The following is a 17426-nucleotide window of genomic DNA, read 5'->3' on the forward strand; positions in this document are numbered from 1 at the left end:
TTTGCAAAACTCTGCCATTAAACAGCTGCCTACAGTAATAGCAGAACTAAAAAGGGGGGTTTTCATCCAAAATAATGTTCAGAGGTACGTTGTACGTTGTAGGTATGTTCAAAATCAGAGGTACGGGATGTGGCCGTGGGGTTTTTCGTAATGTAGTTGCTGTAAATTGTGTGCTGGAGAAATCGCAATTGGAAAAACGTGAGGACTTTAATTCAAACAATTAAAGCTGGTTAATCATTGACGTTTTTCTGGAAACATGATCTGGCCACTCACGAGTAGAGTTGATTCCGTCACCTCTGTAATTAATTAGACTGAACAGAAATAAAGAACGCACAGCACATGGCAATCCTAGTTTGCCTTCCTAGTACTGAATTAAGTGCATGTTACTGTATGTGAGAATTCAGTTACATTTTATCAAAACATTAACTAAATAAAGCTGAGCGATTGGCGTTTAACTGGGCAGGAAGTGGAATTCTGGCGTGGTAGGCGCTGTTCTCTACTTTTAAATCGCACTGTTCCGGTCCAGATCAACACAAGCGAAGTTTGACAAGGAGCAGAAAACATGCCTCCTTTCCCTCTTATTAAAATGGCGCTCCTTCTACTTTTTTCTTTGTGTTTGACATTAATTTTAGGGTTCGGGCTCCCAGAAGCATTGAATTTCATTGCTAGATGCTGTGGGTTTGCAGAAGCCAGCGTAACCCACTGCATAGTCCTTGTGTACTTCATTTTCGTATTTTTTGTGGCAATGCCTTCCATCCCCAGGGGCTCTGTGAAAGTAAGTAATACTTAAGTTTTATTGTTTTCGTGTGGCGTCAACGCACCAGCACTGTATTGTACATCGAGTGATTTTGGCCCCAGTCATGAATACATTCGTATGTATTAGTAGTATATACTGGGTTGTTGACGGTGCCTATTTATAAATGTTAATGCAACTTGACCTGGAAAAGGTCAACTTTGTATCTTAAACTTTTTTTTAATGATTTTGTTGAGCGTTTCATGGATTCTACTGAACTGGCCAGGATAAAGTAACTGACATATACTGTATAAGAGGGAATACATATGTCAATATTCGTATTTTTACCAGGACATCTAATGTCTGCGTTTCGTTCACGGATTATTTGCTATAAAGTAATTGAGCGAATTCCTTTTGCTTAGCGACCTGCTTCTGCACAACAACGAAAGAGCAAAGGTGAATAACAGAATCGGCTTTGCTTAAAAAACAACAACAACCGAAAGGTAACAAATAACTCGTAAAGTAAATCTGTAAGCGCTGGCGTGTTTTGGTTTCATGCCCCTGGGAAGGTTGTGTTGAAATTAAGTTGAAAAGGCACTGACACTGTATAAGAGGGAATACATGTGTCAATATTCGTATTTTTACCAGGACATGTAATGTCTGCGTTTCGTACACGGATTATCAGCCATTCTAGTGCTGTTCCCACACCTCTGTTTTACGCGTATTATCATATTAAAAGCTAATCAAGTTCTCCGCCTACACGTGAAATTATCAGTACAATACACTGCATCTTCAGGTTTCATGTGAATTTACACAAATAAAGGACCTGGATGATTATTTTCCTCCTCTTTTTGATTCTCAGTGGCAGGCTGGCATATTGCAGCCTGTCATGGATCTGGTGATCAATAAAATCAATAAAATAGTTTTATTTTTTATTATTTTATCAATAAAATAATTAAATTCTCATTTTGGTGACTTCACCCCACTGACTCTTAATGAGACGAGAGCACGCTATGAAAAATTGTCAAATTGTGTCAAGCTACCAGTTCCTCAATAAAAAGTATTGTTCAAGGCTGCTTAAAATACTGTTATTGAGAATTGTTTTAAAAAGGTATTGGATTTAAAACTGGCTTTAGTAGTTTTACTGCAAAAAGTAATAGTTTTGCAGAGCAGGGAGATGGATAATACAAAATAGTATACAAAACACAAAACGCCACACACAGTTAATCATGCCCTTTACCTGTACGTTTGCTGTGGGTTTTTATGTTCTGGTGGGATTTGCCTTCTCTTTGGGCTATGCATTTCTTGTATAAAACATTCTGAAATGTTTGTTTTTTTTTAAGCATGTGCCAACATGCTAGTGCTGGTGTAATGTGAAAATGTTCAGAAATTGTTTTTGATAACTGATTTCCACAACACACTATTAAAGAGAAATGGGTACAGGCAGGTCTTAAATGACACACTCTTTACTTTGCCCAGTTTGGCCTTATTAATATATTGAATACATTTCTTAATGTACTGTAGGCTATGAATTGGTTCTCACTCGGCGTGTACCCAGTTATAAGCTGTCACTGATCATCTCCTGTCGTCTCAAGCTTACTAAATACATATTGAAAATGTCTTTGTCTTTATTGTCTTAGTCTGCACCTAATGTTTATGTTGTATCAAAATCTACGATTCTTAAAACTGAATGCAAACACAAGCTTGCTATTTTTAAGTCTCTAAAAAAAAACAAACCCCCAAATTGTCAACCTTGATGTTAAATAAAATGGGTTACGATTACTAATTGGCTGAAAATATTTGCAATGTTATTTAGAAGACAAAAATAAATGTCCATTTAAAAGGCTCACTGAGAGTAGGAGGACTGAAGACAGCTAGGCAAGACTCACTGTCCACCACTAACAACACTCTGCCCCTCACTGTTGACATAAAATTGACAACCATTAACCAACATTTGATTTAAAAATGACTCTTAGCAAAGCTTAATGTCTATACAAATAAGTATTAACATCTTACATGAATAAAACTGCATGATTGTTTTTATCTAGCATTCAATTCTCTGGCTGGGAGTGAGAGCTAAACATATTCCCCCCCCTATTTACATGCACTCCTACAGGGAATTCATTTTTCATTTATGCATTTGTTAATTATGCAGTGTTTTTCAGGAATGTATCTCCTGTGTAAATCGAGAACAACCTATATGACATATGTTTTTCCCATGACAGACTGATGGAAAAGCTGTGCTCATCACAGGCTGTGACAGTGGATTTGGATTTGCTTTGGCAAAGCACTTACATGCTCTGGGATTCACAGTCTTTGCTGGATGCCTTCTTAAGGTATGGCTTCCAGCTCTTTTCTGTCAGTGAAAAGTCAACTGATTTTAGTTAGGAATCTAAACTCTTTCTACAGTCCTACAGTTGTGAGTCTCACTGATTTTGTCATAGGTGTTGTATGACACTTTTCACCAGCGATTGCAAATTTCAGAGAGGAAACTTCACAACCCAGTTTCTGTCAATGCAAACAAAGATCTGTGAGCTGATAAAATGTTAAAAAAATATTATTTTTGTTCAAATTCAGAACTTAGTTTAAGAGCAATAAAAGCCTAGTAAAGATTACTGTTAGCACTTTATTTTCAGTTTATTTAAAGTCATTTTGTATTCTTCAGTTCTAATTAAAGATCAGTAGCTCTTAAATACACTTAGAAATCTTAGAAAAGTAAACCAGATTGTTTGTACATAATGCAAATTTTGTTAAAAGTCTTTTCCTTGAGAGATGGGAGAGGACAGTGCAGAAGAACTGAAAACTTGAGATTTGTTTCTTCCAGCTGACAGCAGGGTATATTTTATGGCACTGTTGACAGGACAAGAGCGGCACTGGAGCTTGTGATCTGGAGAGCATGAACTCGGAGCGGATGAAAGTTGTGCAGCTGGATGTTTGCAGCGAGGAGGAGGTGAATCAGGCCCTGCAGTTCGTCAGGGAAAACCTGAAGGATGCAGAGAAGGGTAACAGAGCGGGATCCTTCTTCACAAGCCAGCATGACATCTTTGAACAAAACTCCCTGGTGTTGACCCCAATGACATCCTGCAGTACACTTGAACACTCTACTTATTTTTCCTCCAATCTCATAGCAGTAAACCTGGAGGTTCTATGTTTTTCCTTTAGTGTTTGCATGCTTTAAAACATTTATACTATACATTTATTAATTCAGTGCATCTGAATCCCAAAGCATTTGATTTATAACAGGGGACCCAATTCATCATGACTAAAGACCTGTACCCACCTGGGTGATGCATGGCCATTCTGCACCAGCAGCTGCACCAGACAGTACAGGTGGCTAGAACACCCTTCTTTCACCTCTGAGAAGAGTATCTCGGTTCACCTGAACTTCTGTCTGTTGATGGGATTGTAAGCGTGTAATCCACCCTCAGGAATGTGCCACTTATTTAGAATGATTCAGAGAACAGCTAAAGAAATGATTTTCTTTGAGGTGAACAGAAGACGTTTTAAAATGGCTCTGTACATCACTAGTCCCTTATGTCATCAATGCATGATTAATGATCTAACAAGCACTGTCTTCTGCAAACATCAAAACCAAAGAAAAAACATGAAGTGATTTATCAGCAGGTGCACTGAGGGAATCGGAGATATGCTGTGGGAGCAAACAAGCAGGTAGCATGCTGGTTGTGTGTCATAAACACAGTTTATACAAGTGCAAACCGTTGCTCTGACACTTCTGATGTACACCAAGAAGACTCATAGTAACCAAAAGAAGAAGAGACAAAGATTGTAAAATGTAGATGACTCAAGAGTTGCACATGACAGTTTGCATTATCTTTTTGAGGTCTGTGGGCGCTGGTGAATAATGCTGGAGTCTCAACTTTTGGAGAAGTGGAGTTCACAAGCGTGGAAACATACAAGCAGGTTGCAGATGTTAATCTGTGGGGTACAATCAGGGTGACCAAGGTCTGCCTTCCCCTCATTCGCAGAGCTAAAGGTGAGCTTGACCGGTGTAACACGCAAAACTTTGAACTATTATTTAGTAACTGGTCCAAAGTGTGCTGTTATTAGGAACCATAATGCTTCTTTTTATTGTGATTCATATTCAACATTAGCTTGCTAAACATGGTTTTGGTTATGAAACTGGCACATGTACAACACTTAAAACAAACTGGAACGTGCACGAACAGATCACTTACAGCAGCATGTTAACACTGTAAGTGAAACAGTGGAATAAGAGCATAAATGTAAATGTTCTGCAGGTCGAGTGGTGAACATTGCTAGCATGTATGGGAGAATGGGCAATGCCCTTCGTTCCCCTTACTGCGTGTCCAAGTACGGTGTGGAGGCCTTCTCGGATTGCTTGCGGTACGAGATGCTGCCGTGGGGCGTCAAGGTCATCACCGTCGAGCCTGGGAACTTCATTGTCGCCACGGGGATCCTGACGCGCGACATTGTTATGGCGACGGCCGACAAACTGTGGAAGGCGGCTCCAGGTATTGTGCAGGAGGATTATGGGAGGGCACATTTCGAGCGTCGCATTTCCGTGGTGAAGTCCTACTGCAACAGTGGGCAGAAGGACATGACCCCTGTCCTGCACGACATCGCAGACGCTGTCACGTCCAACTACCCCTTCACGCGTTACAACCCTATGGAGGTCTACTGGTGGATTCGGATGCAGGTGATGACCCATCTTCCGGCTGCCATCTCTGACAGGATCTATTTTTAATCCACGCACTGGGAGCCTTTGATACTGCTGACAGAGTTAGAGCAGCAGCTACATTTCAACAAATGAGAATCTCTGATGAGAAATGTAGACTAGCTCTTTAATTGTTTTTGTTGAAGTAATATGGCTGTCACTCTAGTTTACTGATCAACACTGTTGTAGGCTAATATCAAAAGACTAGGGTGTTTAAATCGTAGGCAAGCTTTCTAGCTATATTTCTCCTTTGTCTGGGAGTGTACCGATATGGCATTTTCCATGAAATGAAATAGATTGTCAGTGTGCCCCTGATAAAGTAGAAAACTACAGAACAGGCCCTTGTTGGTGTCTTTTTTTTAAATGATCAAAGGCTGCTAGATGCATAGTTTTATTAATAAAATGGTTAAATCATTCACAGCAACAGTTCAGCCTCTTTTTGTTCACATGCTTGTTTTGTGTATTTAATGCTGTAATTTTTTTTTTTAATTCCTGGCACTTTTGTACTGCTTTTCGTAGGAGCCGAAGTGTTAGATCAGCTAAAGCTTCCAGCAGCCCCCTTGTTGGGCCCAGTGGAAAGAAAAGGTCATTTGACAGCATTAAAAAAGTAGATTGATTTACTCACTGTTGCATTATTAAAACATTCTTAAAGATGGCTGTAACAACCGCTAACTTGCCCTATAAAAGTTGTTAGTATCTTAAAAGAATCTCCTACTTCTGAAAAAGTTTAAGCTTGCACTTTTCAGCATTTTCTTTAAAAGATCATGGAATTTTTTTTATGCCTGCCAAATACTGACAATACAGGTACAGTCTGCTTGGGTTTATTTTTCACATTTTATTGCTTGTTTATTTGAAACAGATATTTAAATCAAGATACATACACGGGAACCTGTTCAAATGGAACAAATATATAATGGTTTAAATTAAAAATTCCGAATACAATTTAAAAGATCATTGTCATCACAATTCCTTTTCGTTCTGGTTTGACTGTCAACCAGTAGGCGGGATTATGTTAAGACGTGCGCTGAATTTATTTTCAACTGTTAACCTGCAATTACTGACATCTTTTTCTAAAACTAAAATGTTGGAACACTATGAAATTGCAAGAATGGTTGTGGGTCTAAACTAGAAAAAACATCTCACTGGTAGGTAACGCATTAACTTTTTCCCTCTCTGTCCAACAGATTAAACTGAATTACAACAGCCCACATTATAAGAACATACTAGGGGATGTGGACAGTGCCAAGACCATTTTTTCCACCCGTTACCCAAACATACACTGAACTGATTTTTCTTTAATCACATTTAGCTCCGACAGTGGTTGTCGACTCTTAATTTATCATGAGATGCTTGGATTCTTTCATTTTAACAATTGACTGTAAAGCAGTACATTATATGTCCATTATTGCTATTTTGTCAACAGCAGCCGTTTAATAACTTTATTTGGATATTGATTGAACATAGCTGTAACTCTTTTTGAATGAAATTTGAATGAAAGACGCTGGCCGTGGAATAAAAGGTACCAAGTAAGAGTTACAAGCAGTACAAGTCCGAGCTAACCAATTTGGTAATGCCTCAAACCACTGCAATCGTTAATAATAGTGAGCTGTGAGCACAGGTTGTGCTTTAATCTTATGAACCCTTCTGATCAATCCAAGAGTTTTATTACCTTCCCTACTGTTACTTTGTTTTAGGTATTCGTAAACATGTCTCTCATATCACCTATTCCTAATTCTGTTACCTCGGGGAAGTAAATTAAAGGAGAGCAATTGGTGAAAGCTCACTTGCCGCTCCTCCCACGCCTGCTTGAGATGGAACAGGCTAGCTAGAGCTGGATTCCATTGTGTTGCAAGTCTCCAGCAGCCATATCACCCTGCAACTCACAACTGGCAACCCACTGAAGCTAAGCAGGTGTGAGCCTGGTCAGTACCTGGATGGGAGACCTCCTGGGAAAAACTAAGGTTGCTGCTGGAAACCCTGTGGTCCATGTGGGTCCTAATGCCCCAGTATAGTGACGGGGACACTATACTGTAAACAGGTGCCGTCCTTTGGATGAGACGTAAAACCGAGGTCCTGACTCTCTGTGGTCATTAAAAATCCCAGGGCGTTTCTCGAAAAGAGTAGGGGTGTAACCCAGGCCTTTGGCCCTTACCATTAGCCCCCATTGGCCCTTACCAATCATGGCCTCCTAATAATCCCCATCTATGAATTGGCTTCATTACTCTCTGCTCTCCTCCACTAATAGCTGATGTGTGGTGAGCGTTCTAGCGCACTATGGCTGCCGTCGCATCATCCAGGTGGATGCTGCACAGTGGTGGTGGTGGAGGGGAGACCCCATTACCTGTAAAGTGCTTTGAGTGGAGTGTCCAGAAAAGCGCTATATAAGTGTAAGCAATTATTATTTATCCAAGTTTATCCTCAATTACCCCTTATCACCTTGGTCACTTAAGTAATCAATGAATTAAAAGGATGAAGTGGATTCCTGTAATTGCACGCAAACTGGAAGAACAAAGGTTGCCTAAAACCCAACTCTTATAGAGAAGAAAGTTAAAACTTTGCCTGACGTAATTAAGGTTTTTGATGCCACATTAGCAGCTTACTACTATTTAAATGTTTTAGCTCAGGGACAAAAGTCCAGAGTGTAGTTTTCAGGAGTCACATAGATGGGATACAAGAAGATGGATAGAGATTAATCTTAGGTTTAGTCATCGAAAAGAACTGGGCACATACAGTATCATGAACTGAATTCTAAAACTAAGGAGTAATGGGGCTGTCATACTTTGTGTTTCCACTGGGGGGCACTATTCAATCATGGCACTTGCTTAGAGCCATAATGATGATTTACAGTACATTCACATTACTCCCTCCATAAAAACTCCAAAACCATCTTTAATGCCATTTTGGCTTGCAGGCAATAGAATGTGCACTAAAAGAGTTTCTACACAGAAAGACCAATGTCACATGAGCTTGAATAATTTCAGCTGAGGGAAAGTTTAACTGGGGCACTGAACTGGGGCAGAATGATTATAAACAAGCCTAATACCAGACAAATAGTTACCTATTCAGATTAACTATTTTAACTATCAGATTATTTGTAAATACATTACAGCACTTTCTGTGGAGTAAATCTTACTTTCATAACTTCATCGTTAACTCAAAACCTAAGGTAAACAGTCTGTTAAAGGAATTTTAAACCATACAGTGGTAATGCTTAAAAAGCAGTAAAAAAAAGAAAGTAATCCCACAGTATTTACAAAAATCCATCAAAATCAAACCCAGAAAGATTTTTTCTTTCACAGTTCCATCTGCTGCACATAAAAATGGTTTACCAGCTAAACAGGGTCACCCCAGAATTTGGTAAGAACACTAGAAGACAATAGCTGATCATGATAAAGAGCTGGAGGACATATTGAGCACTTGGTGTCCTGTGGCTGAATGGCACGTTCTTGTCAGTTTTCCTATGCTTTTCTTAATGTAGTTTTTCTCTGCGAGTCACCTCATGCACTCCGCTAGCTAAATACCTAGAGCGATCTATTCAAGTCTTCTAAAGTCATCTGAAAGTGAAATTTGCCTGCTTCTTTTCATATCAATTGAGCACTCTCTGGTGGTTTCTGATCTGACCTGACTTTCGAAGATATCACAAAAACTGCATCTGGAAATTTATTCCTCAAGACTGGTTAACCACTCTCTGGGGCCACAAATATTCTATTTCAAAAGAAGCCCGATACCATGTATAGTATATACTGTATTTCATGTCTACTGTAGCTTGGCCCAAGATCTGAACTGTGTTTACACACAGTGTACAGGAATCAAGACATAAATGGGATAAATTTTACTGCGTAGTAAAATTTCCCTGCTTTTGAACTACACAGCAAAGGAGGGGAACTTTAAGTACCTCCAAACGGAGGCAGTAAAATATGGGATAGCTTATGTCTCCGGGGTCATGCTCAGAAGTGACCATAAAACAATTTGAATGCACATGGGCTGCTTTTGTTCTCTAAGGAGCTTTACTAAACCTGCAAGGAGAAATAAATGTTTTCCTTCACATCACAGATGTATCAGATGTTCACAGGAGGTCTGTATGAGGAGTATTCAAAGAAAGTCATATTTGTAACATAAAAACTAGGCATTATACACAATATAATTAAATGAAACTGCAGTGTTAAGCAAAATAACGATCTGGGCGTGACTAAGGCCTTGCGTTTCAGTTTTTATTACACACGGCAACCTTGTGTTTCACGATGAAATCAATGGGGCCGAGCAAGGATCGGAAATTGGGAAACTGGAATGCGACATTTTTTTTATCACCTTCATAAGTCCACAATCAGCCTCAAACATGCAGGTACACTAGAACCTTCACACAAAAATACATTCCCTTGTTTAATAGTTTGTCTTAAATCCCAACTTGAATTATGTTGCCTTGTAAAGAAACGAGCTGAACGAGAAATGCATGTCTCGTAGTGAAAATGTATGCCTCAGTGGAGCCACTGTCATGCGTTTACAAAATAAAAAGAACACATTGATACTGTAGTTAACAATTTTATTACTTTTTTTACAGTCTAATAATTTTCTTAAAAATGTCACTTGAAGCTGATTCCCCTCCACAAACAAAATGAAGAGTACAATAATTTTCACAGTATAGCCTATTTCTTTCTATTGTTCACAAAGAGTGCTCTGCAATTTCAAACAAATCCAGTACAGACAAGTTCGCAATTAGATAATTTACTTTGGGAAACAATATTTGATGGATAATGGCATAAACCATGTTCTGATGTGCAGAAACGTCATATGAAATCATTGGCAATTGTTTCCATGCAAGCGACAACTTTATAATCTAATACTGTGTAGACCAAATTCTAGAATATTGAAATATTCAAGACCTTTATATCGCTCCTATGTCACGTTACATTATCTAGACGCAGTCTTGAAAGAACTACAGCAAATTGAGGTCAACTTGATTCTAGTTTTAAAACACAAATCAAGCTTTGAAAAATAAAGTGTTAACTCTTCATAATACTTGGATAAAACATAACTGCCTTTAAAACAAGGGTAATGTATTATTTAAGGATGCATTACTCATTTTCCGCTATGAATGAAGATCAACATTTAAAAATACGAAGGCATGGTCAACCAGCAGGACGCATCAAAATAAGAGCATGCATCATTCTGGCAGCCAGGCTTTGGTTTAGACAGCAGCTAAGGCACATATCAAAAATGGCCTAGTCAATCTCAGTGTCTTGCCTCAACTGTTCGATTAAAAAATAAACTTTTTTGGCATAAGCATAATTTGTACAATTAAGATTCCAGCCAAATTCCGTTTTACAAATACTCTCAATCCCTCCCCGACCATTAAATCCTCATTCGGCATTGTTACCATCTCCACTTCAAGCTTATTTGAAAGAATTCATGACTACTTCCCTGGGTGAAGGACAAAATGAGTCTTTTCTTGTTTGTTGTTCACAATGAACTATAAACACCACAGAGATCCCGCAGTCTGTCTTTCTTGTGTTCTCCTTGCCTAAACATGCCCATCTACCTGCTCGTTTATTCAGTACTCATCTGGCATTCTGGACTCCTCAGCTTTCCAGATTCTTGGTCCCTTACTCAATCTTTGAATCTTTACTTCAAATTTTTTTCCATACAAAGAACAGTTGTCAGGTTCTCCAAACCTGGCTCCAGCTGTGCTTTTTTTGGTGTGTAGAAACGCTTGGAATTCAGGGCAATTTGCTGGAATGCATGGTTCCTAAGGACATACTTTACAATAATGTTGAGCTTGATGACTGTACAAAAGGTACACTTCAAGCCCAGATACCAGAACTTCAGTACTAATGGCAAAATGGATCTCAATAATACAAACAAATTAAACAAACAAAAAAAGAGATCAGTAAGACTGTGTATAGCTTTTCAGGCCAAGAGCTTTAGAAGCACAAGAGGAACATATCTTCTAAGGACACTGATAGGCAATCATTGAAAATGTAATCTGAATTCACTTATAGTGAGCAAGCACACAGAACAGACATCACAATCTTTTGAAGCTACACTTTACTTGACATCACTCACAACATGGTTCAAATCAAACATTTATACATGAAAACAATGAGCTAATTCTTAATTAGACTAATTATTTAGGTCCAAGAGTGGAAGAACTCCATGGCAATCTAAGGATACAAACACTTACTCCTCCTTTTTTGACAATCCGTTGCATACATCTGCGTAATACAGTCTTGTTTCAGCTTCTTCCACCCTTCACTAACCACTCTCACTCTTATTCATCAGAAGCGTAACCACTGATCTTCTGTTCCACTCTGGAACTTTGGCACAAGACAGCTCTTTCCATTAGAAAGGAAAGCAGTACTGCTGTAAAAATTAAAGTTTCCTGCTGGTAATGCATTACTAGACAAACCAAGAACAACACATTTGCACAGAAATGTCACAATGTAAAAGGAAAAAACAAGCAACAAGCAACAAAAGGTCCAATCTGGTAGGCTCATTCAAACAACTGCACATTGGTGCAATGAAAGTTAATACAGGTTACTGGAGAACACCATATAGATGGGCTAAACGTTACAGGCTTCCACAAGAAAATGCATGGAAGTTATTGACTAAAGTGATGAAGTGCCATGTACCATTGTTGAAGGTCTTCCCCATGGCTCCATTTTGTTATGGGTACCAAATTTTTTGGATTTACATTTCAGTTCTTCTCCATGCAGCTGCTTGAAGAAGCCAACACGTTTTAGAAGCTCTATAAATTCTAATTTTGGATTCCATAAACAGGGTCTTTAAGAAATGACTGATCATCTCATTTCTGCACTTTTACAGAGTTACTCCAAGACAAAGGGCCCTATTTTCAAAACATATCAAGCAATGGGAATTGAAGCTTCTATGTTCTCGTATATAAATAAACGTATGGCCCAACATACATCAGTTCAGGAGTCACCCATGGACAACTAGAACTCTGCAAAGATTCAGAAATGCAATGAGCATCACACACAAAAAAACTTCAAAACATGTGGAAAAGTGAACATACGACAAATGGTTGAAAAAAACCCAACCTTGCTTATTTTAAGGGCTCGTGAAAACAAAAGTTGTTGCCAATAAAAGTTCAAATCTTAAGACAATTTTGTAACTTATTGGACGCAAAACGTCACTTAAAACACTGTGCTTATTAGCTTAACTCGCATTATGTTTACACTACTCTTCACCTGCCTAGACATCCTCTTTAATAACTGATGTGAAGGTGGTTTTCCGGCATGTACAAATTTAGCCCAGCGTTTGGTATCGTGATGCAGCAGCACTTTGGAATACAGAGCACTCCCTGCAAGCAGGCGACCTGGCACAGTTGAATAATAAGCCTTTCATTTTCCCTTTCATGAGAAACATCTTATGCAATGAGACAGTTCTATTCATCTGACGTAAGAGACAGACATGTGGGACGTTTACATTGGAAAAGTCAGGCAAGATCTTTGATACAGTAGGTACCCATTCTAGTAAGACCTTTTCAAGCAAGAGACACACTTCTCCTCAAAACACCCTGGCCTGGCCACATGATTCACTGCAAACAGGGAAGGCAGTATGTTAATGTAACATGATCATTTCCATTTTCACCTGTTCTTAAAGATCCCCCAAAACACATACACCTTATTTCAATAAAGTTCCATGCAAGGCTTTTAGAAGCCAACTTTTAATACCAAACATTCAGAATCAAGGTTGATTTGGTAGCATGCAGCCCACCACAAAAGTCTGCCATTAAACGTTTGGGTGCTTTTTTTCCAAAAAAATATCGATTTTAGCTTAATATACTTTGAAATTTAATTAAAAAAAACATTTCATATACTTTTCTGAATCAATGCTTTGCCTGACGTTTTACTAAAGTGTTGCCCAGACAAAGCAAAACATGTTAACTGCACTGTGCATGTAAGTATTGAAGGGATCAAGCCATAGTTTAATGTTAATGTGCTCACTTGCAATCCATGAAATGTAAAATACTTTTCTCAGGCTGGATCTTTTGCTCATAAACATAGTAAGGTGTGAGATAAATCACGTGTTCACCTTTTCAAAATTCCAGAGTTAAATGAATCACATTGGAAAAGGCAAGCTTTTAAATGAATATATATTAACAAAACTAAAGTATTGCTAAATAAATGTTGTAGTCAATATACAATACATACTATGACCTAAACACAACTCAATGAAATCAATAGTCATCCAGGAAGTCTTTCTGGGTACTTGGGAGTCCACTGTATTGTTTCTAATTTCCACCAATTGGTCACAACAGAAAAAAGAAATCAGGTTCATTCTCTGGAGATCAGGATAAAGGCTTAATAAGGTAGAGTTTGTCTCCTTGTTCGCTTGTGAAAATGGGGGCTTTTTTGTAATGTTCCACCAGTTCCTCCATGGAGTTGAATTTGCGCTGTCCAATGCAGTACAGCCCATCTTTGAGCTGTACCTTGAAATGCTTGTTTTTGCCTTGTGCTTTCAGGGAGATGGAGAAATCGTTTGGCTGGGAGAAAAAAAACACAAAAATCATGTGAATGTGCATGAAGATGAAACTTTAGCAGAATCGTTTTCATAAAATACATTACTATGCATAAACTCTTCTACATTTTAAATGTGGACAGTGACATTCTGAAGAACCTTTATCATTACTAAACCAATCGCTACCTCAGCAGAGAAAAGGTTCCCATGTCATTACTGCTTCATGTTATAAAGGGGCAGTTTTCATCGGATTTCCAGAATTCAGAAATAAGAACATATCTGCATAAGCACCACAGAAGGGCTTAAAGTACAAACCAGATTATGTCACACATACACTTTAGTCTCAAGATCACCACCCGCACAAACAACCAGGGCTACTAATAATAAACCACCTCTTCAAGTCACCTGCAAAAATAAGTAGACTTATAACCCGAGTCAGGAATGTTATGTGGGTCATGCTGCAAGCCATAGTGCGGCATTCCTGCAGAGACAGGACAATGCCTTAGAAGGTACGACTATTTGAATGAGCGATTGCATTTAATGCTAAAGCAAATTGCAGAGTAACATAATGACCAAAATAACCACAAATATTTCAACTCTCACCATCTGACGATTGTAGTTTATAATATACTTACATTGCTTTTGCCTTTTAGATAACAATATGCATCTTTAGACATGCTGGGTGTAGCTACAGTAAACGTTCAGAGTGCGGTATGAGAGGAATTTTCTCTCCTTTTTACCAAAGTGATCAAAGGGTTGTTTAAGAAACAGTGATGTAATCCTGAACATGCACCATCAGAATGCCTTTGAAACTGAGACTACCTTGAAAGTCAGATGTGCTGTGTGGTAGGAACTGGTCAAGAGAAAAGCCAAACATGGGCCCTTTTATCATTTCATCACTTTGAAACAAAAGATAGGGAATGCCTGTCTTGGCACAAACACCTCTAAAAGCAAAACATGACCTGGTTTCTACTCAAAACCACTAATTTACTTGATGTACTAAGCTGTCCATACATAGGATCTCAAATTCTTGTCCTCAAGGGGCATAAGGCAGGTTTTCTTGTCTTTATGGTCTTTAAACCATAAACAGCTTAAGATTAGTAATTATGATGTATATTTTAAGGCCTGAAAGACCAAAAATGGAGACTCTTGTCTATCTTGACTCTTGTATCAAATACACCTTTTTCCAATGCAATTTTTCTTATTAGGCAGAAAAATTATTTCCGGAAACCTAAGCCTAATACTGAACACTTCACAACTGGGCATTTCTTAAACTGTAGTGAAACTTCAAAGATTGGTAAGTTTCAGACACCATCTTTGATATTAGTTCCAAAAGGAAAATGAAGTCAGCCACTTTCCAAAGAATGCAATCACAGCTTACGATGGTACCCAGTCCTGTATACTGTACGACACATGCAAATGAAACATTACAAGAGCCTTGCTTACCGAAGACTCACTGTCGCGAATGAGGAAATCGCCCTCTTCTCCCCGCTGATTGAGTGCCACCTCTGCCTGATGCCTGGTGACTTTTCCGTAGTACCACTGTCTTCCTGCAAACTTCCCGCTGGCAGCCGGCCCGATATAGTCGCAGTCAGGTGTGGGGGGCCCGGCATTTCCCGGGCAGCTCTGGGAGTTCTGCAGCACGTTGACGTAGTTCTTGGGTACCAGCCCCACCTGCCCGTCACTCTTCCGGCACTTCCACCACTCTGGGTCGTTCTCCGGCTTCTCGATGACGTCCATGATCTCGCCCTTCTCGAAGTTGAGCTCCTCGTCGTTGCTGGAGCCGAAGGGGTAGAGGGCCTGCACCACGTGCAGCACCCGGTTGCTGTTGGCAGTCTGCACCACTGCGGCCAGCTTCTCGGTCAGTGATCCCACGGGGTCCGCCGACTGGCAGTCCGAGTCTTCCACCACGTAGTTGGAAGGGAACCAACCCGCGTGTCCGTTGTAGCTCCCCCTCCACCAGCCGTCGCTGCACTTTTCCATGACAATGACCTTGGTGCCCTTCACCAGCGAAAGCTCGTCCTCCCTCTCTGCGGTGTAGCTGAATTTCACCAGCGCGGGCAGGTTGAGGTCATACAGCCGCTCGCCGTTACTGGAGTAGAAGTCCGCATCTGCGTTTGACGCCTCTTCCCTCATGCTTGTTTTCCGCTTCACCTTGCCGATTCCTGCAATCATATTACAAGATAGCTCAGGAAAAGGACCCACAGAAGATAAAGTATACAATGCAAAGTACAAATGATAGGATCTTTTATGTAAAAATGCGGAGTTGCCTAATGCAGTGCAGTGTTCACATAGCGAAACCCAACAACTGCACCAAACCAACACAAGACCTGCAGAAAGACAGGCAGTTAACCAATCTTAGAGTCTGGAACTTGTGCACCCCAAGAAGGAAATAAATAAGAAGCACACAGAAATCAACATTTTCATAAAAGAAGGCAACTCATATCCACAGATTGCAGCCCCACTTCACGTTTCACTCAGTGCTATAAGCAACACCCTTAAGAGGGCTCATGAAACTGGTGTTGCTGACAACAGAAGAGGTCAGGCAGAGAAAACCCAAACTATTTAAAAGTCGGGCAGCAATCCAGAAGAGATTTCAAAAGGCACTGTTGTTAATACCAGCGAAAAAAGTTTGTTTTTTGGCTGCACAGATATAATTGCATATATTAAAAATAACCCAAAAGATAATAATTGAAAATAAAAACTAAAAAAAAAAAGGATTTAAACGGGCAACAGAAATGAAATAATGATCATTCTAATGTAAGAACACAACGCTTTTTACAGATGACTCCCAGGTTTGAGCTGTTTGGCAATGGTGTGTGCGAAATCAGAGTGGAGAGCAATATAACAAACCTGTGTACAGCAACTACAGTTAAACAAGACGGTGTGTTAATAGAAGACTGGGGCTGGATCGTGGGGACTGCCCTTGTACATAGAGAGATTCTGATCCACCATGCCAGGAACCTAATTCACAGGGCAGGGATGCACCTTTCAACTGGCCAACGATCCCCTGCGGTCAAAGCCCGTTGAGAACATCAAGAGGCTGATCCAACACTCATAAAAGTGTCACATGCAACAGATGCTTAGAAAGTTAAATTGCAAACAACTGAGAATTTGTTAATTGGAACTGGAACTGCGCCATGCAGTACAGGATATTAACATTTCACAGTCCTTCACTAGTCAAGTACATATGAGCATGAAAAGAAACTGTCTTTCTCTGCATAAAGCAAATAACTTGCCAAATACCAACGATGTGAGCAATGTATTTGTTCTTGTATATACAGTATACCATAGCAATGAATTGTGCTTATGCTTGTGCTTATTTGTATTACATACAGCCTTACATTTCTCCATTTCAATAGTTATTGCTGATACCAATACCACTCTTTTTCATGGTTCTTTCAATACCCGTTTGATACTGAGTAACAAATACCAACAACCATAAAATAGTATGACAGAAATTGAGTTGGAGTCTGTTCATTAAAATACATTACAGGCTTTCTAATCAACTGTTTTTCTCAT

The 17426-nt window shown here is 39.4% G+C and overlaps 2 protein-coding genes across 6 annotated transcripts in view; one reads left to right on the forward strand and one right to left on the reverse strand.

Annotated features, from left to right (window-relative positions):
- On the forward strand, positions 1 to 6378 carry bdh1 (3-hydroxybutyrate dehydrogenase 1). 2 transcript variants are annotated; one of them, XM_088914795.1, is made up of 6 exons: positions 1 to 84; positions 633 to 775; positions 2959 to 3069; positions 3594 to 3735; positions 4575 to 4727; positions 4993 to 6378. In XM_088914795.1, the coding sequence occupies exons 1-6, from the start codon at positions 75 to 77 to the stop codon at positions 5457 to 5459; spliced, it is 1026 nt and encodes a 341-aa protein (XP_088770921.1). In that variant the 5' UTR covers positions 1 to 74; the 3' UTR covers positions 5460 to 6378. The 2 variants fall into 2 exon arrangements, with proteins under 2 accessions (XP_088770921.1, XP_088770922.1); XM_088914796.1 differs by lacking the exon at positions 1 to 84 and having other exon boundaries at positions 533 to 775.
- Positions 6379 to 9952: 3574 nt separating this feature from the next.
- Positions 9953 to 17426, reverse strand: part of LOC148836705 (SH2/SH3 adapter protein NCK1-like) — a 61403-nt gene continuing 53929 nt past the window's right edge. For all 4 annotated transcript variants that reach the window (XM_088914034.1, XM_088914036.1, XM_088914035.1 and 1 more), the window contains 2 exons: positions 15351 to 16069; positions 9953 to 13929 (listed from right to left, as the gene is read on the reverse strand). In XM_088914034.1, the coding sequence (XP_088770160.1) occupies positions 13735 to 13929; positions 15351 to 16069 (914 nt within the window). In that variant the 3' untranslated portion in view covers positions 9953 to 13734. The remainder of the gene's footprint in view (positions 13930 to 15350; positions 16070 to 17426) is intronic.

This window comes from Atractosteus spatula, chromosome 4 (assembly GCF_055471065.1).
Source record: "Atractosteus spatula isolate fAtrSpa1 chromosome 4, fAtrSpa1.hap1, whole genome shotgun sequence".
NCBI classification, from domain to species: Eukaryota; Metazoa; Chordata; class Actinopteri; order Semionotiformes; family Lepisosteidae; genus Atractosteus; species Atractosteus spatula.

Bases quoted from the DNA above. Each gene is read 5' to 3' on its own strand.
- bdh1 (XM_088914796.1), top strand. From the start codon at position 563: ATGCCTCCTTTCCCTCTTATTAAAATGGCGCTCCTTCTACTTTTTTCT. The intron at 3,070-3,593 runs GTATGGCTTCCA...CACTGTTGACAG, and splicing joins TTGCTGGATGCCTTCTTAAG to GACAAGAGCGGCACTGGAGC. The intron at 4,728-4,992 runs GTGAGCTTGACC...AATGTTCTGCAG, and splicing joins CCTCATTCGCAGAGCTAAAG to GTCGAGTGGTGAACATTGCT.